This window comes from Anolis sagrei, chromosome 4 (assembly GCF_037176765.1).
Source record: "Anolis sagrei isolate rAnoSag1 chromosome 4, rAnoSag1.mat, whole genome shotgun sequence".
NCBI classification, from domain to species: Eukaryota; Metazoa; Chordata; class Lepidosauria; order Squamata; family Dactyloidae; genus Anolis; species Anolis sagrei.
In genome coordinates, this window is record NC_090024.1 from 136,541,232 (window position 1) to 136,568,539 (window position 27,308).

Here is a 27,308-nt window from a genome sequence, read left to right on the forward strand (position 1 = left end):
AGTGGAATCTACTTCTCTGGAGATTTTAAACAGAGAGTGGATGGCCATCTGTTATTTATTTATTGTGTCAGAAGCAAGTTGAGGGTACAGTTATAACGTATTTAAAAACACAAACAAAGTTAAAAACTTACACTGAATATCCTTTGACCAGAAGCTGGCCATTTGGAGTGCCTCTGGTGTTGTTGTAAGAAGATCCTCCATTGTGCCTGTGGTCTGTGGTTTGCTCTTCTCCACACTCACATGGTGTGGACTCCACTTTGTAGCCCCATTTCTGAAGACTGTTTCTGCATCTTCCCAGTCTGTTCAGGACCTTCCAAGTTGCCCATTCTTCTGTGTGCCCAGGGGACTGTGTGCCCATCTGTTGGGACTGCTTTTATTGTGTTTTTGGTGGGGAGTTGGACTTGATGGCCCTTGTGGCTTCTTCCAACTCTTTGACTCTATGTTCTTTTGAGAGCTTTACTCTATCCCAGTCTAAAATCTCCAAATACCTTTGGTATTCCTCCTCACCACTTAGACTGATTAGACAGCCTGTGTTGTGCCTGTAAAGACAGGTCCTAAAAGAACAAGTACTTATTGGATTTTGTATTCCTGAATTTTGCCACGGTGCTGCAGTCCCCAGCAAGTTCAGGAGTGGACTTGTGGCTATTGCCATAAAAGACCTTAACATATTATCTTGAGATCTCCAAAGATCATGCAGGCTTTCTAAGGAACTGATCTGAAGATCAAATGGACACAAAAGACACAAAGACCTCAAATCTTGGTTGCATATCCAGTAACATTGTAAGGAATTCAAGGAGAAAAAGAGACAGCAGCCAGGCTGCCCAGATTTGTCACTTCACTTACCAAAAATAAGAGAGAAAAGGAATGAAGAGGAATTATTCTTTAAGAGCAAGGCACTCAGACCAGACATACATTCCAAGCACAATGGGACTTCTGGAAACATCAAGAAGCACAATTGTGCTTGAAAACAGAATGTACACTCCATTTTTATCTTAAAGGGAAATGCAGAAGAAAGTGGGACACTGCTTCAGGACTCTATTGAATTTCAGTGACAGATTAGAGAACTGGCATGTGAATCTCAGTCTATTCTCAGGATGAAAAAGGTGGCTTATTTTGACCTTTTCGACCCAATTTTGCAAAGACATTTGGACATTCAGATGCCCAGGTAATTTGATAGCTACTTTAAATTATCTTTCATTTATAAGTGTTTGTGCATAAATGGAGTGGCTCTGAATGCACATAGAAGTCTTTTCTCCATGAGGAATGATGTGAGATACATGTGTGTGTGTGTGTGTGTGTGAGAGAGAGAGAAAGATCTCTAATTATATGGTTCCAATTACGGATAGAGCATTCATACTTAATGGGGCGGGGCGGTGGGGGACTCCCTCGTTTTGCCAGAGTTTGGATACATCAGAGTATTGTTCCACTCCAAGAAGTGTAATTGTATTAAAAGGTCCACTCTCTTGTAACACAATCATATTCTATCTCTGTAGCAACTGGGGATTTCCCAGAATGTAATACTTTATATTTCACTTTCTGATTAACTTTGTGAAGGACACTGGACCTGTAATTTCTGTGCTAATTAAAAGCCAGCCTGAAGATGTGTTGGTTTTTTTCTGCACAGCAGTGGCTATAATGCCAACACATTCCCAATTGTATCTAAAAAGCAAATCTAACTTTTAGACAGTAGTTGCTAGATAAAATTAGCGGGGGGGGGGGGTGGTCGGGAGGGGGAAATGTTGTGGTTAGGATGATTGCGACACAAATCACCGCCTCCAGCCTGTGCCTGGAAAAGTCATTTATGCTGAGCACAATGTTTCACATTCCAAGAAGAGGAAGAGATCACCAAAATAAAGAGAATGGGTTTTTTGTTATTCAAAGGGAGAAATTGCAATCCATTCTTACATAACAGTATTTCAAACATATCCTTCAACTGGGAAACTCCCTAAAGGGGTAATGAAAGAAGAAAGAAGTAAAGAGGGACAATCCACTACTTCCTGTCATGGTTTCTGATCCTGATTAAATGAACTATAAGCAGAACTGAAAGAGCTGGATGTAGCATCTGCTATTCTGTTTCCCTCCCAGAAAGATGGGACTCTACTGGGAGATAATGGATGGCATGTGAAAAGAATAAAAACTACCACTTGTAACAGACTTGGAAACAGAAGAAATCAAGCCCTATCTGTGTCAAATCCAGAGCATTTGCTGGTAAGTGTCCCTGAATTTCAGTTGTTTTCCTGCCTTGCATCACAGCTACCCAGCACAAGGGAAGTAGCATTCTGTGTCCTTTTGCACAGAATCCAGTTTCCCATGGTGTTAAGTGACAGCATATTAATAAAACTCTGCATGGCAGTGCAGCATAAATTTGGCATAGCAAATTTGCAGCACTTTTAATCTGCAATATGTGACTGGGATTTTACAGGCTTTGCCATGATACAATTATTCAATTCTTTGTGCACTCTTCAAAGCTTTTACAGTTCTACACAGATGTATGGAAACAATTGAAATCTCAAGAGATAGTTATGACAGGAATAATGCTGCAAATAATAAAACTCCCACGTTCGAAGACTGCAAATATTTCATGTTCTAAGTGTCTCAAGTGGAAAGTTACTTTATGTCTGTGTGTAATGTTACATCTGTGAATGAAGCAGGTGACTTTGTGATAAAAGCTTAGTCTGGAAGCACTTATGTGTTGTATCAGGTTACTTAAGGAAGAGGAGCAGAACTGTGTCTCTCTACTGCACTCCTTGATGAAGACCGAAGAAAAGTGTGGAGATCATCGCCCTATGAAATTATCTTTCCTTAGCCACAGTGTTCCACACCATTTACAATTGTCTCCCAGCCCCTACAAAGTCTAGACAATGTTGCCTTCCACTGATAATTCTACATCTGATGAAGCAGACCTAAATTTACAAAAAGTTATGCTACCAGCTTATTTCATTTAATCTCAAAGGTGCTACAATATCCCTTTCTAGGTAATATTCCTAATTTTCCTGGTGCTGTTTATACCTGTTTCTGCCCACTAAAAAAATCTATCACCGAGGAAGGAAAGACAGAAAAGCAAGCACACAACGCTTCTGTCTGGAAACATATTGAGAAGCATGTGAACTCTTACTGCCAATTTGCAAGAATATACATGTCCTTACTTTGTTAGAGGGAGGTACCTGAATGGGGCCTGGTACTATGCATGGAATATGACACTTCAGAATCAAGATAAGAATCCTGAAATCTCACCCTGTAATGAATCATACCAGGGTGGAGTTGTAGCTACTATCCTCTCATTCTCCCGTTTTTACAGTAAACATCCACTTTGCTTCTTTTGCACACACTCTAGTCACACCACTCTTCCACATGCATCCAACTACTCATTGCTCCATTCATTCTGTTCCTTTCCTTCCACTGTCAATTTGGCTCTTTCTTTCTGTCCCCCGATCTCTTCTTCTCCTTGTACCTATGCTTCAGTTACCCCATTCTCTCCAATTAGCTCTTCTCTCTGCTTCACTCTAATACTGTAGTTCCCAACCTGTGGGCCACAAGACCTAAAAAAAGGTCAGCAGCTCTAGATTACTAAATATGGTTTTCTGTGGGCTAGCAGTTGGCGACTACTGGATGGCATATCTTCTGTGTCAGAAACTAGAGCTGATGTGGTCTATCCAATGCAATTTTATGAATCAGCACCCCAAATAACCAAACCTAATCTAAAGTTAACCAAAAACGGATTCATAACCCTTTTGGTACTAATGTTGGAGAGTGGTTCCGGATCAAAGTGATCCCTGGTCAGAGTGGTACCTGGTCAAAAAAAGTTTGGGAACCACTGCTGTAATAATATCCAATATTCTGTGCCCATGACACTACTGGCGACTACTGTGTCTAGAAGTGTGTGTGATTCTTTTTATAGACAAGCAGCCTTTAATTTGTCTCCACTTCAGAAAAGGGACTCCTAATTCTCCAGATCTAGCGCATAGTTGTTGTAGCTTGCAAATCACTCCAATTTCCCTTTTCTTTGCTCTATTTCTTTGCTCAAAACGTAAAATCCTGCCCATAATTTGTAACAAAAATGGCAAGCATATGCTTAACATACATGTGGTTATATATTTTGTCTGTGAATGTATCGATACCTACCCAAAACTTAAGAAAGCCGGCATTTCTCTAATGTCAGTGGTAGGGAAAATCTGATTTCTGAGTCAGAGGCAGCATATAGATTGCTACCCATCTCCCAACTGTTAGATGGAGCTTTGGGGGAGTTGAAAAAAAAGAACTAAACGATGGAGTTCTTAAATTCACAGAGGTGACAGGAATTAATTGTTGGATCCGGCTCTCTCTATATTCCAGTGTAAATCCTTATCCTATCCTTTATCCTTCAGCTTGCATATCATGCTGAGTTTATTCATGCCATGGCTTTCTACTTAGGGAATTTGTATTTAATTTGTCCTCCTTCATTTAAAAAATTTTGCACTGTTTTTGCTTTAGTTGAGATGATTAAAATATTCTTCCCCTAAAATTACATTTCTCTTGTTTTCCAGACTTTGCAGCATGCATCAAACTCAGACCTTTGTGCTTTTTCTTCTCTTTGGTTTCAATCTCCCAAAAGCAAAAGGCAACTGTTACTTGGAAGAATCCCAACAGCGGTGTGTGTGTCCATTGCTTTTGAAGACAGAATTCTACACTTTTTACAATTGTCTCCCAGCCACTACATATGAGCTCCAAGGAGGAAATCTGGAACAATTTGCAATCTTTGCAGTCATCCAGACAAGGCCACTACTAATAAATAACTACTTGAGAGAAGCGCAAGTAAGCAAGTTGATTTTTACAGACCTCATTGTGCCAGAGGTTCTCTTGCCAGCAGCCATGCAGTTTATTGCCGTCTTACCTCTGGTCTCAGAACTGGAGTTTATAAACTGTACTTTTCTTAGATCTGTTGCTCAGCTTGTTATATATGAATTTAACCTACATGTTTCTTCTCTGCGCTTCCACAAAGTCACAGCAGCTCCTTTGGATGACAGACTTGACATATCCAGACTGCAAATCTGGCTGGAGACCTTAGAAAACCTGACAATAACAGAGTCACAAGTCACATCTATCCCTTGCAAAATTAGCACAGTGTTGAAAGCGCTGCACTTTTTAGATCTTTCAGGAAACCATTTCCAGGACCAGGTTCTGGAGACATCATTCTGCAAAGGTGCTTTCTTGCAACTCCAGGTGCTAAAATTGCATCGGAACAACCTGCGCTCTTATGAGACGGTGTGCCAGACTCTTGCTCACCTCAACCAGCTTACTCATTTGGACCTCAGTCAGAATGACTTCCTGCCTGGAACACCTTTCACTTCCTGTTTGTGGCCACAGTCACTACGTGTCTTCAATTTGTCCAGCACAGGATTAGAGCATATGGACAGAGCTTTACCACCTAATATTGAAGTATTAGATCTGAGTGACAATCACATTTTTATCTTAGATCTCTCTATCCCTGGGCTGAAAGAGCTCTACTTGTCCAACAACAGGCTGCAGACTATCCTCGCAGTCAAGAGCCTTCCAGGTTTGGAAGTCCTTAGTATAGATCATAATCAGCTCTCGCAACTCCCTGCCAAATACCTCCTGCATTGGAAACACCTGAAGAGCTTAAGAGCTGGACTCAATCCCTACAACTGCTCTTGCAAACAGGTGATCAGGGAGATCCAGGATCTGGCCACCTGCAAGGTCTTGCTGCCTGATTGGCCTCATGATTACATATGCAGGTCTCCCCCAGACTACCAGGACTTCCTCTTGAATGAGGTGCCTCTCTCATCACTGCAGTGCAACAAGGCGTCAGTGGTCAGGCAGAGCTCAATAGTTATCTTGCTGACATGCCATCACCTGATCCTTGGTTTGGTCTCACTGCCAACATATAGAAGCTGACTTATCATGTTGTAAATCTGGCAGCAAAGAAGAATGCTTCGGGTAGGGGGGAGCTGAAGCTTTGGGCTGTTTCTTTGTCGAAGAATATTCTGTGATGTTATGGTTTAAACTATCACTGCAGGTTTTTCTGCCAGAAAATAAGAGGTTTGTTTTTAAAAGAAAAAGAAGATTGTTTTGTAGACACCTTTCATCATATTTTGTATTATTTGTATTTTGTGAAAGCTCATGCAATAAAATATCTGACATAAGAGCACGTGTTATTTTTAATGCCAAAGACAGATACAATGCTGCTATTTTGGAAACCGTTTCAAGTGCTAAAAACCCACATAGCTTTACTTTCTCTAAAGAATGTCACTGAGAAGAAGATACTAGAGAATACCTTTGACCACTGACATTTCACAGGCGGGAACAAATATTTTTAGAAATAATTTTCCAAGCTATGTTCTGGCACTATCAACTACATTCAAGACATGAATGCATCCTCCAGGTCTGGGTTCAAAAAGAATGAGTGGAACTAATTTTTCTTAGTTCCCTGCCACCTCAGCTTGTTTTCACTGTAGAATTTCAATATGATATTATGACCTTATTTACTTAGGCGAGTATGATGGCCTTCCAAGTGTAGTGCCTTAGTGGTGGATACATAGGTGACTGTGGAGCCCTATTCTTGATCCACATGTTCTTCCACATTGAGGGCATAGGTTTCGAGATGGAAGGTGGTCCCGGTCAGGGTTGGCTTGATGCAACTTCCTCTTTACATGGTTCTCCCTTTTGTCCTCCATTAGTGCCTCATCTAATTCCACAGCACTGCTGGTCTCAGCTGACCTCCAGTTAGAGCGTTCAAGGGCAAGGGCTTCCCAGTTCTCGGTGTCTATGCCACAAAGGTATATTATGACCACCAGGGATGGGAGTGGGGAAGCATCAAGGCCTGGCAACTCCAAAGGTCCCCCTGGCCTTCCCTTTGAGACAAAGATTGACTTGTCATAGATCTCATGAGGCTGTACTTTCCAACCTTCACTTATCTTTGTTTCATGGTGGAGATGCAGACCCTATTTGATTATGTAGAGGCATTCCTTGAGTACCAAACATCCAATTTACAAATGACTCATGGTTAAGAACGGGAATGAGACATAAGGAAGTGAGAGAAATCTACTCCCAGGAAGGGAAATTCACTCAGAAATTCACTCCTGAAAGAGTTATTATAGGGAAAAGGTGTCTCAAGTTTTATCATCAATCTTTGTTTCTAGAACAAGTCAATTTTTTCAAAATCCAATTATCACAGGGACAGAAAGTGTGGTGAAATCTGCTGAACAGAGACACAGATAGCAAAACAAATGCCATAAGAGTGTTAATCCTTCCCTATGCTGTCCAAAGCTTATATATATATATATATATATATATATATGGCTGGAATTAAACGTATCTGTTCCAACTTACAAATGTATTTGTTCCAACTTACATACAAATTCAACTTAAGAAGAAACCTACAGAATATATATTGTGTGATATATCTCAGGTAACAGTTAAAAAGATATCAAGAGATATGACTGAATAGTGTAAACATAATATATGGTCTCCATCCAAGCTGCTTATTTGTTTCATGCTCATTATGCCTATGGTCATTGCACTGAAATAGTGTACGACAGGTCTCCATCTCCTGTCAGAAAATATTGAGGTTTTCCCTGACATTAAGTCTAGTTGTGTCCAACTCTGGGGGTGGTACTCATCTCCATTTCTAAGCTGAAGAGCTGGCATTGCCCTTAGACACCTCCAAGGTCATGTGGCCAGCATGGTTGCCTAGAGCACAGTTTACCCATACGTTGACTTTATTTCATGATTTCACTATCATTTCCCAGAATTCTCTTTTCTCCAGGACCTACTGCAGATGGTCCAAGATTGGAGAAGTGGAATGTTCCTCCTAGTTCCACAGGTCAAACTCAGGATTGCCATGTCTTTTTTACATTTTGTGCAACATCAGTGACAAACCAGGCATCATATTATTGTGATCGTTTTCTTGGGACCAATAAGCCTGGCTTTTTTGTATCATAGAAAGGAGGACCACAATCAAAGGCAAAGAGGCAAAGAGAGTCAGGTTTTCAAGACGAATCTCGGATCCAGTGATTTCAGGACCAATGGCTGGATAGCCCCTGGTGATTAAGCATGATACATTAAGCATCAACCACAGTTTTCCGGAACATGTCATTCAAATTTAAAAAAGAGGAAGTCAAATAAACGAGAACATATTTCTCTAGATAGAAATATGCTCTCATTTTTTAAACTTTCCCCCTTTTTCCCAAGCTTTTCTCCATTGCAAGTTGGGGTAAGGGGACAATTTCCCCTGCTGTTTAAATGCCCTCGGAGCCCCCAATGGCACAGTGGGTTGAAGCGCTGAGCTGCTGAACTTACTGACTGAAAGATCACAGGTTCGAATCTGAGGAGCGGCATGAGCTCCTGATGTTAGCCCCAGCTTCTGATAACCTAGCAGTTCGAAAACATGCAAATGTGAGTAGATCAATAGGTAGCGCTTCAGCGGGAAGATAACGGCAGTCCATGCAGTCATACATACAACACAATAGCACACTTGCACACAGAAAGAAAAATAAAACAGTTCAGCCAATAATGTGACTGTTGAAGCTTATTATACAGTTCCAAAACATAGCATTCACAAAATAATATTATATGCGTTTGGTTCAATCACTCAAAGAAGTATCAACGCTGTATGTTCTTGCGTCAAGTAGAACTGAAATCCATAGTCCACAACCGGTTTCGGCCTCACTACAGGCCTTCCTCTGGTGGACTAAAATTATATATATATATCAATATTTACTACAAATAAATCCATAGACAATCATGTACATAAACACATATAAAGATACATATAAGAATACTAACAGAGTTATGAACTTGATATTTATCATATACATTAATGTTTGTTGTAAATACATCCATTCAGAATCATCTATTTCAACATGTTTAAAGATACTCACAAGATTATAAACTTGGTACTTGTTCCCCTTAGAAATATAGGTTTTTATGTTTAGTGGGATCTAAATCATGCCAGTCACATGACCTTGGAGGTCTTCAGTATAGAAATGGAGATGAGTTACAAGTTCGATAGAGTTACAAGCTGAATAGATGCGGGGAATGCCGTGGATGTACTGGATTTCAGTAAGGCCTTCGACAAGGTCCCCCATGACAAATGCAAGATACTCCACTTTGGCAGGAAAAACGAAATGCAAAGATACAGAATGGGGGACAATGCCTGGCTCGAGAGCAGTACGTGTGAAAAAGATCTTGGAGTCCTCGTGGACAACAAGTTAAACATGAGTCAACAATGTGATGTGGCGGCAAAAAAAGCCAATGGGATTTTGGCCTGCATCAATAGGAGCATAGTGTCTAGATCTAGGAAAGGAATGCTACCCCTCTATTCTGCTTTGGTTAGACCACACCTGGAATATTGTGCCCAATTCTGGGCACCACAATTCAAGAGAGATATTGACAAGCTGGAAAGTGTCCAGAGGAGGGTGACTAAAATGATCAAGGGTCTGGAGAACAAGCCCTATGAGGAGCGGCTTAAGGAGCTGGGCATGTTTAGCCTGAAGAAGAGAAGGCTGAGAGGAGATATGATAGCCATGTATAAATATGTGAGAGGAAGCCACAAGGAGGAGGGAGCAAGCTTGTTTTCCGCTTCCCTGGAGACTAGGACACAAAACAAGAAAGGAGATTCCATCTGAACATGAGGAAGAACTTCCTGACTGTGAGAGCCATTCAGCAGTGGAACTCTCTGCCCCAGAGTGTGGTGGAGGCTCCTTCTTTGGCAGCTTTTAAACAGAGGCTGGATGACCATCTTTCAGGGGTGATTTGAATGCAATATTCCTGCTTCTTGGCAGGGGGTTGGACTGGATGGCCCATGAGATCTCTTCCAACTCTGATTCTATGATTCTACCAACCCCCAGAGTTGGACACGACTGGACTTAATGTCGGGGAAAACCTTTGCCTTTACCTTAAATACCTTCTCAACTACCACTTTTAGCAACATTTAATCCAGCCAAAGAAAACTTTAAAAATTTGCCTTGAGCAGTAAAAACATTTCTGGACTATATTTATAACCAAAAAAAAGAGAATCTTTTGCACCCCCAAAATGACTACTAAGCAGTCATTCTAGACCCAGGGTTGGGCCACACTTTTCCTCTCCTAGGTTACACCTAACTTTGCAGTGTTCCGGTATTGTGACAGACTCTGACATTACATATCTCTCAGAGCTGGTGAGAAAAGAGAACCTTAGCATCCTGCAGCTCCCCAGCTAGAAGATATTTTGAATATGTAATATTGCAGTGTAGAACACAATTTCAGAAAATGAAATACAAACAGGAGAGGCACATATGGCTCTGAAAGGGCTGCCTAAGGCTGGAAAATAATGAGCTGTCAAAGACCAAACTACAAAATGAAGTGTATGTGAAGGGGGAAATGTACATTCAGCATTTGTCAGTTTATGACCTGAAAAGTTTGTGCCCATTGCTAAATCTTCCAAACCAATGGGAATCAGAGCTGGGGTATAACTACACCCTTGGTGATGATAGTTAGATAGCACTTTAACTGTCATGGCCTCAACCATTGGTTTTGAATTTTTTAGTTTCATTTAGTACTTAGAATTTTCTAAAGCACCCCACAGAATCTATATAAATAAAAATATAATGTTTGTTTGTGGTATTAACATAACTCAAAAACTAACTGATGAATTGACACCAAATTTGGACACAATACACCTATCAGGCCAACGAGTGACCATCACTCATGAAAATACTGAAAAACATGGCAGAAGGGACTTTAAAAACCAAAAAAAGGTAAAAGATGCTACAGCGCATGCGCAAAAGCGACTCCCCCGGCAAACAAAACACACAATGGTATATCTACACTCTCTTCCAGACTACAGCTCCCAGCATCCCCTAGACCAGGCCCTTTATGAGATGCACTGCTTCCAAGATGCAAGCTTTCTTCTCCTTGGATTTCTTTGAGAGCATCCCTATCCCTGCATATTTCCAATTTCCTATTCCTGGACTGGAACTCCCAGCGATCCTCCAGATAGATAGATTAGATAGAGATAGGTAGGTAGGTAGGTAGGTAGGTAGGTGGATCAGGAGGACTACTGGGAGTTGCAGCCAAAGAATAGGTAGGTAGAGAATGAAGAATGGGGAGAAAGAGGAAGGGAAAGAAAGGGGGGGGGGGGGAGGAAGGGAAGAGAAGGAAAGGGAAAAAAAGGAAAGGAAGGAGCGAAAGAAAGAAGGAGAGAAAGAGGGAGGGAAGGTTGGTCATAGCAATGCATGACTGGTACAGCTAGTAATAAAAAAATTACAATTGTCTGACACCCCATAGTAGGGGTCCTTAAACTTTTAAGGCCAAGGGCAGATTACAGTCCCTCAGACTGTTAGGTGGTTGTACTATAGTTTGAAATGAATGAATTCCTATGCACACTGAACATATCTGATTCGTAGTGCAAAAAAAATGAAAGAGTAATACAACATTTAAATAAAAAACAGTGTTAAGCAATATAAACTTACCAGTATCAATGGGAAGTGTGGGCCTGCTTTTGGTCAATGAGATAGTTAATTAGGAATGTTGTTGTTGTGTGCCTTTAAGTCATGTTAGACTTAGGGCAACCATAAGTCTAAACTTTGGGGTGGGAGGCAGGTAAATGACCTTGGAGGGTCACATCCGACCACAGGCCTTAGTATAGAGATTCCTGTTCTATATGATGCAGTCATGCATATAAAACAGAATATAGGACTGTAATTGTGTGAACATGCCTCAGCTTAGATGACTCTAATGTCGAGCACCCCCCTCCCCCAAATAAGGGATAGTGACTTATAGTTCTGCAAAGGGCAAGGGCACCAGACTACACAACAAGGGTCAAGTCTTGGTCACATTGCCAAAGCACTGACAACAACAAGGATCCCACAAGGCTTTTGGGAAACGGCTGGATCTTGGGACTTCTGCCCTCCATGAGAGTTGTAGTTTCCCAGGGACCAGCTTTGATCCCAGCGTGGCAGCTCTGCCTAACGTTTTGGACATCTTTCCCGCTCATGGACTCACATTGCTTGAAAATAATTTCTTTATTAAATTTCTCTGGTGGGTGGGATGGAGAAGGGGTGATTAATCTATATACTTTTCTTCTATGTATTTCCTCCACAAGTCTGACCCAGCCATTAACTCTTTTGCCCTTTGGGAGGCCGATCAGGGAGTGGCCCGCTGGGCTGAAAAGGCAATCAGGAATCACAAAAACACCTATTTACTTGGAACTCACATCTGAACAATAGGACCTGGAGTAATTATTTGACTTTAGGAGGGGGTCATCAGACTGTGATTTCCTCTGCCAAGTTTTCCTTCACAACAAAATCCTTCTCAGCCTCACCTTTTACCTTATCTGATCTTGGAAGGGGAAAACCTGAATCAAATGATTATCCCTAATCACTGATCCATCACAAGAACAAAAAAAAACTAGTTTCCTTGGCTGGCTGATCCCCCGGGCACAAGACAGTAGAATGTCATCATCCTCTCTGGACACAATGCCCCTCTTCTGTCCTGCCTTCCTCTCCCTGATTTGCTAAGGAGCCGAAGAGGGAGGGAGTTTTGAAATGTTTTCCTGTATTTTGCTTTAAAAATGCCTGTAAATTCTGTATTGGTATGCTTGTGGTGGAACTATTCCTCTCCCACCCTGTCCTAGTACTTTGTCTGCTCATTAAACTGCCAGTTGTCCTGAGTCCTGCATTTGTAATGCTCCAATGATAGCTCTTGGGAACTTTGTTCGCCAGGCATCAGCATTAAACATTTAACAGTAATCCCATCACTCTGGTAACATTATCTGCTTTGCACAGTCCACAAACGAAAAGAGTAGGGAAATGAGAGCATACGGTTGCCATCATGGATGCTGAACAGGTGGGTTTCATCTATGGAATCAAACAGATGGATTAAAGCAGAGTTTTTACAGAGAAAGCAGTTTCTGTCTGTGAGCACCTGCCTCTCTGTTGCTCACCTGCTGTTTAGGTTCTTGGTTTATATTAATATCTGCCAGGGTTTTGAACCACCTGCATGGCTGCTTGCTGCTGCTTCCTTGAAATCTTTCCTGAAATGTTAATTCTTCTTGATTTGGCAAGCATCGAAGCTTCTCTACAATCTCTAATGTGCTTTCTTTTAGCCTGGAAAGGATGTACATGTCCAAGCTGCTGTGGGAATCCGACAGATAGCAGGTACCGCATCCAGAAGTTGGAAGTCCCTTTACAGTTGGGTGTCAATGTGGCCAAAATGCTGGGTTGGTTTTCTTATGGAGAAAAGGGCAGGCACAAAACCTACTTTTGATTGAATTATGTTGGATATTCAGTCTACCCCGGCTTCTACATAATAATAATAATAATAATAATAATAATAATAATACTTTATTTATACCCCGCTCCATCTTCCCCGGGGGACTCGGTGCAGCTTACATGAGGCCAAGCCCATCAGTGCAGTACATATATTGTAATACAAAAACACAACAATAACCAGAAAATAAAATACATAAAATGCAAAGAAATATAATAAACGACACAGGCAATACAAAACATGCAATTAAAAACAGAGGATTTCACTGACCAGGGCCACATTCAAGGCTAAAATTTTAAAAACTCTGGGAGATAGGACGATGCAGATCATCAGGATGAGGATCCGAGAATGAGGGAGGATTCAATTGCACGAACTATAAATAAAGTGCTTCTAAGGACGTTTAGTGCAATGTTTGGTCAGGGAGTTTCTCACATTCAGTCACTGAAGGCACATTGAAATAGCCAGGTTTTCAGGTTGCTCCTGAAGATTGCTAGTGTGGGGGCTTGTCTAATATCTCTGGGGAGTGAGTTCCAGAGTTGGGGGGCCACCACAGAGAAGGCCCTCTCCCTTGTCCCCACAAGTCGCACTTGGGATGCGGGCGGGAGCAAGAGAAGAGCTTTTCCAGAAGATCAAAGAGATCGTGTGGGTTCGTAGATGGAGATATGGTGGAATACATACCCTATATTCCAAGCATCTGAGCAATGCATAGGAGAATTGTTGGATTGAAAGGGTCACTTATACTTGGATCTTTGTGCTTCCATAATAATAATTCACATCCTTTTGAACTCATCAAGTACATTTTTCTTTCACAAGCTGCTATTTGTCCTTATGGCATCAACTCCGACTGCTTTAAAATATTGCAGTCTGTTGCAGTTCTTTCCTCTCATATATCTTACGTTACGAACATCAGTCACCATGCGTGACTTTACATCATTGCCATGACACAATGATACAATCATGGTGGTGCTCTTCTTCAATAAGCCCCACCTTGTTCCCCCATAATTTTAAATCATTTCTATGATATGAGTTGAAACATGTTGCAGAACACTACTTTTAAAAGGATCAAAATGCAGCCATTCCAAAATTCCAAAATATATTAGTTTTAGGGAGAGAGGGAACAGCGAGTGCTTTATTTTCTGATATGTCTGTCTGATGTTCCTCCCAGGCTCCTTGAAGCAAGAAAGCTTCGTGGTGGTGAATGAAGATTCTAACTGTTTAATATTCATCAATAAGGCAGAGAAAGGGGTGCAGGTAATAAACCTTCCAGTTACAGCTTCTAGAGCAAAGAAGAGCAAAAACTAACAGGATAATAGAAAGCAAACAGGGCAATCTTGTCTATGACTATGTAGAAACAAGCATTAATTAATTTAATTGGATTTACATGTTTAAAATGCTGAGAATCAAACACATTGCACTGATGGTTTCAAAGATTTCTTGGAACTGGAGAAAAAGAGAAGTAAATAGAGAATGGGATTCCACTTCTTAAACAAAACCTCTGAGAAGCGATTTCAACAGTCTTTATACCCAGCCAGCCTCCTTTCCGCTGCATCCTGCGTATTGCTAAATATTCTTTAGCACATTGGGGAATGAAAAGGGCTGGCTGATGAAAGATAGTCTTTCTGTATTGAGGTATAGCAACATGTCTACAGTGAACAGTACAATAAAACTGGGGAAAGTATGATATCCTGCTTTGCTGATTCTATTACAGCACTGTGTGCTTGACCACAACAAGTGAGGTAAACAGCAGCTGCCTCCAGAAATTATTACTACGCATACATGAATTGCTAAACAGAGAAAAAAAGCAAAGCAGATAAGTTTATCTCACAAGCTTCCCCAAATAGTTCTATTCCTATTGTTTCCATGTTACTTCTAGGCATAAGGTTTAGCACTTTTACTTTGTTAGTTATGGACTTCATCATACATAATAAAATCAGTGTTTCTACATACTTAAGAGGCTCCAACTTCACACAATGCAAGCTTCAAATGTGGGGTAGACGTATATTGCATTTTCTAAAGTGTGTGTTTTCCTGAAGATTCCTAAGCTGGTTGGAAAGTGACTTATTCTTTAATTCCCCACATAGAAAGTATAAGAATGCCCAATTTAACATGTGATGGGAATTCCCCCTCTCCTGTTCGTAAACATAACAATGATGCCACTATAGAAGAAGAAGCCGAGATGGGCAGTATTGATTCCTTTATTCTGCAATTACTGTTTTGGGTCTGAGGAGGTATAGCAAACATTCAAAAATATTCAAAACATTCAGGAAAAAAACCCTGCATTTGACACTGAACTCCCTCTTTCAACATTCCCCGTCTTTCTGTGTTATCACCCTTCTCGTAAAAATCCCTTTGAATTCTTACCTACCTACCAGGCTTTTGTTTTGCCTGTCAAAAGGCTAGCAAAGATATAAGAGAGCTTAAGCTTCATTTCCCCTCTCATTCCTGTTATCAATTCAGCAACATAAGAATAAACCCTCTATATATGTTGTTGTGTGTGTTTTTGGGCTGTAAAGTGAACTCCCAAGATTACAAAAGAAAATTAAAAAAAAGAAAACTGGGAGGGGCAATGAGAGTCTTTACCATGTAAAGGCAAATCAAACAGATAAATCCTAAAGAAATCAGAGAAGGAGAAGGGTGTGATGGGAGTAGGGAAATTATAAGTTTAATTTCCACACAGGGCTTTGCAAAGCTTAAGGGAAAACAGTTGTATGCCCCATGTGTTTCCTATCAAGATAAAATATACTGTAGCTTCAGACATTTAGGGTGGAAAATGTGGGAAGCAAAATTGAGAAAATTAATAATAAAGGAAAATCTACAAGGCAGTTCAATAGTATCATGTTTAAGAAGTGTAGTTTACTATTTTCCCACTGAAGTAGCTTCACACAATTCCTTTAAAAATATGAACAAGAAAGAAAGATGGATAGTTGAAGGACAACATGAAAGATGCCGAAAGGCTATGTTGCCCAGAAGGTCTAAGTGCTAATTTGTGTACTGTCGCTCTCTTTCCAGGAAGATTGCTTCACCATCAATGGAGTCTACACTTTGGACACTGGTCAGGTACACAATATTCTGGATGCTATCCTCTACTGCAGATGATATGTAACGGTTAATACTAAACTTTTTAAACCAGGGAATACAGTCAGAATTTTCAGAGAAAGCACAATTTGCCCTCTTGAAAAATGGCTGCCATGCAATGTGGGGCCAGTCATAAAACACACATACACTGCACTGGGGGCATCATGGAAAAATTGTCAGGATGTGCAAATGGGTGAAACATGTCCCTGCTGGGAATTCTGATTTCCCCTGAGCTATATAATTTGTGGCATGATTGCTTTAATTGCAAGAATGGAAGCAGTTGCCTGAGTAGAAGTTTATCTGATTAAAAACAAAGAACATCTTGTCTCCAGAAACAGCAGGAATATTGCTTGAGTGTCTAGGGTTAGTCTGCCATTTCCTGTGCATAATGTCATGTGTAGAAAGAAGGTGGGCCCCTTGAAATTAGTGGAAGCAATCCACTACTAAAAGGACATAATTGAAAAGATTGTGAGTGGTTTTCCACAATCTTTGAATTGCCTTTTTTTAACCTCATAAACACATGTCAGCCAACCTGTTGAATAAGAAGGGAGATGAGTAGAAAATAGGGATCAAATTGAACAGCAGCAATACCATACTGCTGGTTATGTTTCTTTAAACACTTCTACTAAATAGTGAAAAAAACCATATGTAATAAATAAGAGCCAAATAACGTATTTCCTTGTGTAATAGTCACCTGCCCTTTTCTGATAAAAAATTTGGGAGGGATGTGACTTTTATATGATGAAATCTGGTATTATACAATTATGGACCAGAGAGAGAGCAGAAACCAAGTATTTCATGAACTTGTTGAAGGCTTTCATGGCTGGAATCATTGGGTTGTTGCAGGTTTTTCAGACTGTATGGCCATGTTCCAGAAGCATTCTCTCCTGACGTTTTGCCTGCATCTTTGGCAGGCATCCTCAGAGGTTGTGAGGTCTGTTGGAAACTAGGAAAATTGGGTTTATATATCTGTGGGATGTCCAGGGTGGGTGGAAGAACTCTTGTCTGTTAGCCATCAAATGCTAATCAAGGTGGCCAAGTGAAACATTCACACCTAGGTCCAACAGACAAGAATTCTTTCTCCCACCCTGGACATTCCACAGATATACAGAGGCGGCCCAAGGTAATTTTCAATGATAAGCAAACAGTATTTGCCCCCCCTCCCCAACCAATCACTGATATATATTTTCTGTTCGTCGTGGGAGTTCTGTGTGCCATATTTGGGTCAATTCCATCATTGGTGGAGTTCAGAATGCTCTTTGATTGTAGGTGAACTATACATCCCAGTAACTACAACTCGCACATGTCAAGGTCCATTTTCCCCCAAGAGCGCCTCAAGAGCGCCCCTGGGCAAAATCAACTCTACTGCAAATGCTTACTTTGCGTAATGGGTTGAGCCGCCCCTGCAGATATATAAACCCATTTTTCCTAGTTTCCAACAGACCTCACAACCTCTGAAAATGCCTGCCATAGATGCAGGTGAAACATCAGGAGAGAATGCTTCTAGAACATGGCCAGAAAAACCTACAACAACCTATCTCATGAATTGCCATGGCAGTGTGAGGATTATGGTTAAGGAAAGACCTGCTGGGTCAGACCAATGGCTCACTTAGGCTTCAGTTCCACTTTTCACAGTGGTTTATTCGGAAGCCTTCAATGCACTTGTTCCCCAAAAGCTGGTATCTGGAGGGACACTGCATCTGAATAGAAAAACACTTTGTAGCCACTGTGTTAAGTAGCCATTGATAGACATCTCCTCTACTAATTTGTCTAATCCCCTAGAAAGCCACTGAAATCAGTGAGCTCATCACAACTCCTATATAGCAACCAATTAATTACACATTCTGGGAAAAATAATTTCCTTTGGTCTGTTCTGAATATCCTCCTGGTTTGTTTAATTGCACAACTCTCAATCCTACAATTATACAAAGCAAATAAATGAATCCTATACCATTTCACAGGCTTTTATCTTCCAGCTCTTTCTCTTGTATCAGCCATAGCTGCTCTCTATTTCACTGGAAAGGAACTTCCCAGAGTACCCATCCCTGTTCTAAAAATAGATTCAACTGATTGGATAACTTCTTTAAAATTCAGATTAAAGCTCAGCTTTGGTTTACTTCCTTGCTGGCCAGCTGTCGCTGCTTATAGTCACCCTTACAAAAATCTAAGATACAGCCAGTGACTATAATAATGGGTTGACCATCAACAGCACAGAAGAAGATTTTGAAATTCTGAGCCATTTCTTGGTTTTGGGAAAAATCCTTGTACCCTATTTTAGGTTTCTTTTCCTAGTGACAAAGATAGATGTGCCAACAGTTTCACTCAAATGTGGCACATATTGAAATATTCTAATTAGTTCCAAAATTAGTTTGGGAAAGAATATTTCTATTCAAATTCCTTTTTAAAGATTCTGAAATCTGAAATGTGTACAAAGGCATGTACATAGAAGTTGAATAAGTGGGGTACAGATGCATGGAGACAGGGAAGGAAAATGATGGCTGTGGCTGCCTTGCCTAGTGGTTTATGGTGTTGGTCAACAGAACATGTAAATCTATTTTTTTAACAAGACGGGGTCAGCATTTGTTATGGGTATTTGGGTGTCTGCCTAACTGTCCCAGATGTGGATGCTGGACCAGCTCCAGGAGCTGTTAATTCAAGGTACCACCTTTGTACTCCACTCTAGGACAAGCTTTTCCTGGAACAATTGCAACCTCTGATGGCCATGGTGTCTCTTGGCTACAGCGTATCCTTGCTGGTGTGTGATACCCATAACTGTGAAGTTCAGACACAAATTCAATCCTTAGTCCAGAAGGTAAGAGGAGAACTTAGCTGCAGAACCAAGTAGTTATGGAATCAAATAACAGCAATTATTTTTTTCCACATTGGATCTACCTCCCATATGCAGACCATTCCCCCTGTAATAAGAGAGTGAGAACATTGTTACTGATTCTGAAATATGTCAGCAATCTTTGCAAAGTCCTACCCTAGCACTTCAATGTGGTGGCGGTGATAAACCCTGAGGACCTGAGAGCTATGTTAGCAGAAAGCAAATTCTAACAGATGCAACCGAGCTGATAAGGATTCAAGTGCAGACCCACCTGCAGGTTGTGTTTCAAACACAATGCAGTGGAAAATAATCTCTGCTCCATTCCCTTTATTTTGATCACAGCAGTCCCATTGAGTGGTTTCAAAGTACAAAGAGAAGGAAAATTATTGACAGTGTGGCCACGAAGGGCATAGTCAAGTATATTAAACTAATCTCACTGTCCAAATATCATATGCAAGGACATTAATGGTGTTTTGCCAAGACTTCCATTTCATTACACCACATATCAAGACAACTAGTAAATGAGTTCAAAATTATTGACGGCTTGTCATTCTCTGTATGCTTGTTAATAATAAACTGAAGGACAACCATTTCATAGAAAAGCAAAAGTGCAGAGCTACATATAGCAAGTATACCTTGGTTTGTCATATACCGGTATTTCTGTTTCTCCTATCTGTCCTTAGGTAATAGAATCTGTGTTCCAAGAATCCAGTTCTCCCCCCAATAATGCTCAGTTTTTCAAAACCATCAGCTTTGTTCAGGTAAGCAACTGTGCCTGGAACAGGATGACATGAGATCCATGTATCCAGTACTTTTCTCAATAATAATAATAATAATAATAATAATAATAATAATAACAACAACAACAACAACAACAACAATTTTATTTATACCCCGCAACCATCTCCCATAGGGGAGGCTTACAAAATGGCACACAAAGATGCCATACATAAAATACATAACATAACATAAAATACATCAACATGGAAACAATAATAAAAGGCGAAAGATTTATACGATCTGAAGAGAAACCAGAATAATAACATTACATAAACCAGGTTTATAAATTGGATAAAACAACCTTTATTAAAATAGAATCAGTTAAAAGATCCACATAATCAATATAGTAGCCCAGCTGAATGCACAGAATGTAGATATAAAGTGCTAAGTGATTGGCAATCAGTTCTGATTACTATCTAAATGTTATCAAATGCCTGCTGGAAAGAAACCAAGTTTTTAACTTTTTCCTAAAGTGTTGTAATGTAGGGGCTTGTCTGAGTTCCCTGGGGAGGGCGTTCCAGAGCCGGGGGGGCACCACCGAGAAGGCCCTCTCCCTCGTTCCCATCAACCACACTAAAGACAGATGCGGGACCAAGAGGAGGGCCTCCCCAACAGATCTTAGAGCTCACGCCAGTTTATAGAGCGAGATGCGGACACGAACATCAGCTGGGCCTTACAATGTTACTGCTACGACCCATGGGATCACCATCCCAAGTATTTGCATGCTATATGGTCCATAACCACTTTGTTCTCATTCTCTACCATTCTCTACCAATATGACTATAATTATCCCAATACAATTGTAATTGTTATTTTCAGCCTTCAGATCTCCCATTATTTGCATCACCTTCTAGATTTACTCAGATGGACAGGCTAAAGACCTTCTTTATCCAGAAAACCAATCCCTGCAGGTGATGGATCTTCCTCCACTGGGACTGTAAGCATCTGGCTCTAGTATTTCTATGTGTTTGAAGACAACCAAAGGAAATAGTTGCACAATGAACTCCAGATAATCTGGGATCTAGGGGTTTATCACGCAAGGGTGGTAAATTGCAATAGCAGCAGGGTGATATTCTTTTTGGCTGGGACTTATCACATGATGATGTGTCTCTTCCACTGTTGCACTGCATTTCCATCATTATTGGAATGTAAGTATAATTTTACTGAAAGGAAGAACCATTAATGGCTCCAATATCACTGCTGTTCAACTATTGTTTGTGGAGGAATAAGATCCACTCTATGTATGGCATCCAAAGAGGGCATCATGGTATACAGGAACATTTATTTTACTCTATTCCCCAGGGTTTCTTTTCTTTTTCAATTTTATTTTACTGTCGTTGGACAGTTGCACTGCCATGGTGGGTTGCAATTATGACACTGCCCTTCATTTCCAAGATGCATCAAAACTGCATGTTTGTGAAGTTTTATAATTAAATACTGTACATAAGTACAGTAAGTAGGACGGACATGGGTAGGAATGCAGGATCAAGTAAAGTAGTGCAGAAGACTGACTGTAGGAACAATCACCACCAGTGGTGCCATAATGCGATTGGAGATAAGGTGTGAAGACAACTGCTTCGATACCAGTATGCTTCTATTTATCACAACAGGATGGTGTTATAAAGCTAGTATGGTAAAGAACAATGTAAGTTAGAGGAATGGGATTTCAATGGTTTAGAAAATATTTTAATGATTGGTTTGCACACACAAGATAGGTTAGACTGCAGATCTTGTGGAAAGATTAATATATCCTTGAATAGACATGAAGAACTAGAAGGACTTCACAACCAGTGTGCTATGAAAATTATTCGCTCGTCTGAATTAGAGATATTAAGGAATCCAGACCAACAAGTTCTGCCTTTCCAAGACTAAAGGCCTGGAAAGAAAAATGTGATAACAGAAGATGTGAACAGGACTAGGTGTTAAAAAGGCAGCCTTTTCAGCCAACTCGCTTTATGTTTATATCTCTGCTAAATATATCAGTACTGTCAATAATCTCTGCTTCTCTCTTTAGGGTTGTGAAAGAGGCAACTGAAATTGTTGTGACTGATTCACAAGCTGCCACTCACTTCTATCGCTGTGGAGTCTCAATGTACCAAAGTTGTTCGGAGCAATCTTTTCAAAAGTCACACGACACCATGTAAGGGCTACAGGAAAGCAGGGGAAATGATCAGGAGGGGAAGAAACCAGGATATCCATAGTGTCTGGTGGTCCCATCTCAGTGGGTTAAAACAGAGTGGATTCAGTACCACACTGACATGGAACACACCAGTTTGAAATGAACACCTGCAGCCAGCTTTACACATGATGCTGTCAATTCATATTGTTGAGACATATTGGAGATCTTGGTCCCATCTATAATGCAGTTTCAGAATTAAACTGCAATATATGCAGTGTAGATTCACAAAATTTAGTTCAATGCATTTAAACTGCATTTCGAAACTGCATTGTATGGCAGTGTAGATGAGACCTTTGTCTCTGAGGCTGGATATTCTAAATCGGCTAAGCTGTGCCAAACTCCAGATTAAACTGCACTTGGAAAGTCCCCAGTCTGAAGTCTAACGAGGATGCCATCAAACATGCACTGGTCACAAAAATCAGGGCTGCCTCAAGGTAAGACACTTACAGTAGAGTTGCTTTGTTTCATCAGTTACAGTTAGAAGGATAAAAACCTCTGGCACAACTCTCCAGAGAATCAAACAGGCCCCGATGCCTGCTTGGTGTATGTGTGTTCATTGGGGCATGTCATTTCACAAATTAATAATAATAATAATAATAATAATAATAATAATAATAATACTTTTTTATATACTGCTCTATCTCCCCGAGGGGGACTCAGGGCAGTTTCCAAGTAACATCACCAAAACGTACAGAGTAAACAGCATGACATAAAATTAACAAAACAACATAAGCATAAAATTATCACAATAGCTCATATATATTAAAAATAATCCTGCCTGTTCAGAGCAATTAAAAGGCAAGGCCAAAGCTAGTGCAATCTCAAAATATGAGGGGCTAACAACAGGCTATAACAGGCTAACAACAATAGCAGGTACGGGTCTGTGGCTGCTCATTTCCAGGGCCTATTAGAGGGATGACTGGTGTAATAGATAGGAAATATAATGTCATATTCGACAATGTTTGGAGCTAAGCTAGAACTTGTCATTCTCAAAGGCTTGTTGAAACCACCAGTCTTTAAGCTCTTATGAAAGGAGGGAGGGATGGGGCCTGTCTTATTTTCTTTGGAAGGGTGTTCCAGAGGCGGGGGGCCACCACCGAGAAGGCCCTCTCTCTCGTCCCCACCAACCATACTTGTGACTGAGGTGGGAGCGAAAGGACAGCCTCCCCAGAAGATCTTAGAGTTCGCGCCAGTTCATAGGAGATGGTTCATACGATCATGGAGATAGGCGGGGCCTGAACAGTTTAGGGCATTATAGGTCATGACCTGCACTTTGAATTTGGCTCAACAACTTATTGGCAGCCAAAGTGACCTTGGAGATTACCAGTGCTTCTCCATGGCTATGCCAACTAAAATGGCATGCTCTGCCATTGCTTTTTCACACCTCTTTGAATTAGTTCAATGAGATGTCCCAGTATAAAGCCACAACCAATATGTTGCTGCTCTGAATTATGGCCTTTCTGTGTAGCAAAGTTAACATTGAAGTGAGATTATCTTTCCCCTGCCTACATACTTAGGATTTTTTTTGGCCAGTGTGAATGGAGCATGATAGGATACACATACAAAACAGGAGACCTATGTCCCTCAATGCATGGGAAGTCCATTGCAATTCCCCCTGTAGCTTACAGTGGGGAAAAATTATTTTGTTCCCTAGGAACTTTGGATCTGGGAGCGTATCTGACTTCTGAGACTTGTTTAATGTTTCCTGCTTAAACAGTAATAGAAGGGGAACTAGGCAGTAAGCAGACTTCCCTTCAGACATCCTTCATTTGCGGGAAGGAGTCTTAAAAACTGCTGAGGTGCTGATTCAGCACATGGCCTGCCAAGAATTGTATTATTAATTCTGTTTATATTCTGCCTTTCCTCCAAGGAGCTCAATGGTGTGTATGTGGTTCTTTTCCGCTATGACACAGATCAGGCTGAAAAAGAGTGACTGGTCCAAGATCATCCAGAGAGTTGAATATTCATTGGATTCTAGTGTCTACATGCAATTGCCAGTTCCAAATAGAGCATTGAATCAATTAGATTTACTTATTTGTTGACTAATCAATCAGCTACTGGTTCAGTGGCCTAAAGTCTTAATCACACAAGTCCTAGTTCAAGATTAATGCCTGGTAGGAAATTCCAAAAGTTTAGTTCTTTTGGTCCTGGCTGTTTAAGATAAGCACCTGCATTTTGAACGAGGCTTAGAAATATAGTAGGGTAGTCAAGAATGCTTCTTCAGAATCTATGAAATGTGACTCTACTTGGCTGTAGTAGTTGGAATTTTTGCAGTTGTGTTGTGCATGAGCTAAACCTTCCAGATCTATTTCAACTGTGGCATCACAAGCAACAAATTGCAAAGGCCCATTGTATCAGAATGTGCATGGAATGTGGACATTAGAGTGGCAGGTTTAGCCGCCTTGAATGACAATACACAAAGAGCTATTTGCACAGATGCTGCTTTCCCCACGTTTGGGGCCATGCATTTTTTGGATCTGACGTTATAACAAAAACCATAAAACTCCTTTCTGTGAAAATGTGCTGTTACATATTACCCTTTCTCATCTTATTGCCATTCCACTACACTGTGGAGACAGATATGAAGACTGTAACATAAATGATCATGATAGAGTCAAAAAGCAAAGCTGAATTGCAAAATGGAACAGCTGATTTACCTAATATGTACAATACAAGAATTAGATATTAGCTGGGAACTTGGACATGGCAATAGACTGCCCAGACTTAACTGCTTACTTCTCTTGCTAAGATGTAGCATCCTCTTTACCATCACCATTGAGACAAAACTGGCAGAGGGCGAGGAGCTTCAGCGTGCTACCATCCGGATCTTTGAGTTTTTTGGAGGAAATGATCAGTCTTCCACTGATCTGTGAGTATGGAGTTCTGAACAGAGGTTGGAAAAGTGATTTTTTTTATTATGTCTCCTAAACCTTTTTTTTTTTTTTTTTTGCTAAGATGGTTGGGGAATCAAGGATACTGCTGTCCAAAAAGGCATTTTTCTGAAGTTTGGCCAAAGACTTGTTCTCTGTTGATGCCTCAGCCTAATTTTTACGTGTTTCATATCCCATGTGGTTTCGTGATGACTAATTCCTTGGTGCTTTTTCCCTGTCCAGCTTTTTCCCTTTTTCTTGGGCATCATCTGCTGTGTCCCTTTCCCCTGAAGCAGGATTTCTCTCCTGGATCCTGAAGCAACTGTTGGAAGATAATACGCTTACATTTGTGCTGTTGTGCCTGACCCTGCCAGGTTGGTTATTGTCTGTATGGCTGTCTTGATCCTAATAAGGGCAAAGGATCTCTCTGCCTTGAAGTTTGATTTTGGGGTATCCTGAGAACAGGGGCAGGGAAATCAATCACACATACATTCTTCCTTGCATTTGAATTTTTGGAACCTCGAGTTCTCTCACTGAATATGAAACAACTTGTAAATATGAATAAATTTGTATAAAATCAGCTGAAACATACTCTGGCACATACTCAGCTTGGAGATAAACATGTTTTCCATATAACTGTTGGTAAATTTGAGAAATCGCTCAGAAAAAAGGAAAGTAGCATCTTTTTAAACCAAAAGCATAGTTGAACATAAAAGGATTCAGAGTTTTAAGACTTGAGCATATAGTTCTGAGCTAGTATTGGTTTCTCCCACCATTTAACATCTTGACCTTTTTTCATTTCTAAATATATGGCAATTTGAAAATCTTAGCAATAAAACAAGCTAAAAAAAAAAATCAACCATCATCATCATCACCACCACTGCCACCACCGCTTATCCTGGAATGGTTTTCTGCACCCTCCGTTGCACAGTTTATAGTATAACAAATACTGATAACAAACTTTCACATAATACTGGATTTCTTCAATTCTATGACACAATTTTTCCTATATAAACCTCTCTAAAAATGGGCTGCATCTTAGAATCGCTGGTATATCTTATGTATTTTTGTTGGTGATGGTGGTACTGAAATTAGAGAGTGTCTTACAATCAATGGCATCTTACAATTGAAGAAATATATTATATTATATGCAGTTAAGCAATACTGTTGTTGTAAGACGGGATGTTCACTATGCACAATGTTCACTAATTCTATTGTGACGTGCAGCTGGACACATTTATTTGTTTGTTTGTTTATTTTGGGCATTTATACCCCATCCTTCTCACCCCCGGAGGGGGACTCAGGGCGGCTTACAACAGGCAACCATTAGATGCCAAACAAATACATTAAAATACACAGTTACAATTAAAACAGCAATTAAAACAGTTATAAATATTCAATTAAAACAGTCCATCAGTTCAAAATTATAGTCTAAGGTCAGTCCATTGCTGGCCACTTAAAACATTTTCGTCCCAATTGCTACATCTACTGCTCAAATGCTTGATCCCACAGCCAGGTTTGAAGTTTTTTGCAAAAGGCCATTATTTTATAAGGAGAAATACAAATGATATATTCCTATGGGAACAAGAAGTTAGACATCTTATAGACTACTTCATGGATTAAGAAACTCAGAGATTATACAATACAGAAGGACAAGTTTGAATCTAAGGAAGTGTTGCATTCTTTTTAGATGCTCCCGGAAAAGAGATACTGTCTGCCATCTCACTGACAGAACAAGTGAGAACCGTAAGAAAAAGAGTTGCACCAATCCACTGGGATCCCACTCAAGAGGCCCAGAAACGAAGAGCAGCAATAGGAGAGCTGAGAGCCCGGCTCTTCCTCAGCAATCAGACAGATCAGGACAGCATGATCATTCAACTGGAAAAGGTGATAAAGGAGCTACAGGTAATATAGTTAAACATATAGCATCACCCTGTTACAATGAATACTAAACAATAATGCCCTAGCTGTGCAACTAATATGCCAGAATTTTCAGGCAACCAGAGCTAAATTTGAGGTATTTTGATTTATGAAAGACTATGGCCAATTAACTCTAGAATCCTGCAAGTACTTTGTATAAGTAGATAATGATCTAACATAGGCCCTTTAGATGCGAAACATTCAGACTACACAAATAATACCTAACAACACTGAAACAGACTAGTCTACTTCACAGAAGGGATCAACCTCCAGGAATTTTATGTATGCTTTCCCATCATGGGAGGTTAGACTGAGTGGCCCTTATGGCATCTTCCAGCTCTTATGATTCTATGCTGTGTCAATTACTAAACAGAATAAAGTTATTGTTCAGTGAGGGGCATTGGACAGACTG

At 40.4% G+C, this 27,308-nt stretch overlaps 1 protein-coding gene across 1 annotated transcript; it reads left to right on the forward strand.

Moving 5' to 3' along the window:
• The first annotated feature begins 1,056 nt into the window (after nucleotides 1-1,056).
• Nucleotides 1,057-6,039, forward strand: LOC132772739 (toll-like receptor 2). Its single transcript, XM_060771599.2, has 3 exons — nucleotides 1,057-1,165; nucleotides 2,086-2,208; nucleotides 4,524-6,039. Exon 3 carries the CDS (start codon nucleotides 4,534-4,536, stop codon nucleotides 5,890-5,892), a length of 1,359 nt encoding a protein of 452 aa, XP_060627582.2. The 5' UTR covers nucleotides 1,057-1,165; nucleotides 2,086-2,208; nucleotides 4,524-4,533; the 3' UTR covers nucleotides 5,893-6,039.
• Nucleotides 6,040-27,308: the final 21,269 nt, after the last annotated feature.

What these genes read in the sequence shown, in the direction of transcription:
- LOC132772739 (XM_060771599.2), top strand. Translation starts at nt 4,534, where the DNA reads ATGCATCAAACTCAGACCTTTGTGCTTTTTCTTCTCTTTGGTTTCAAT.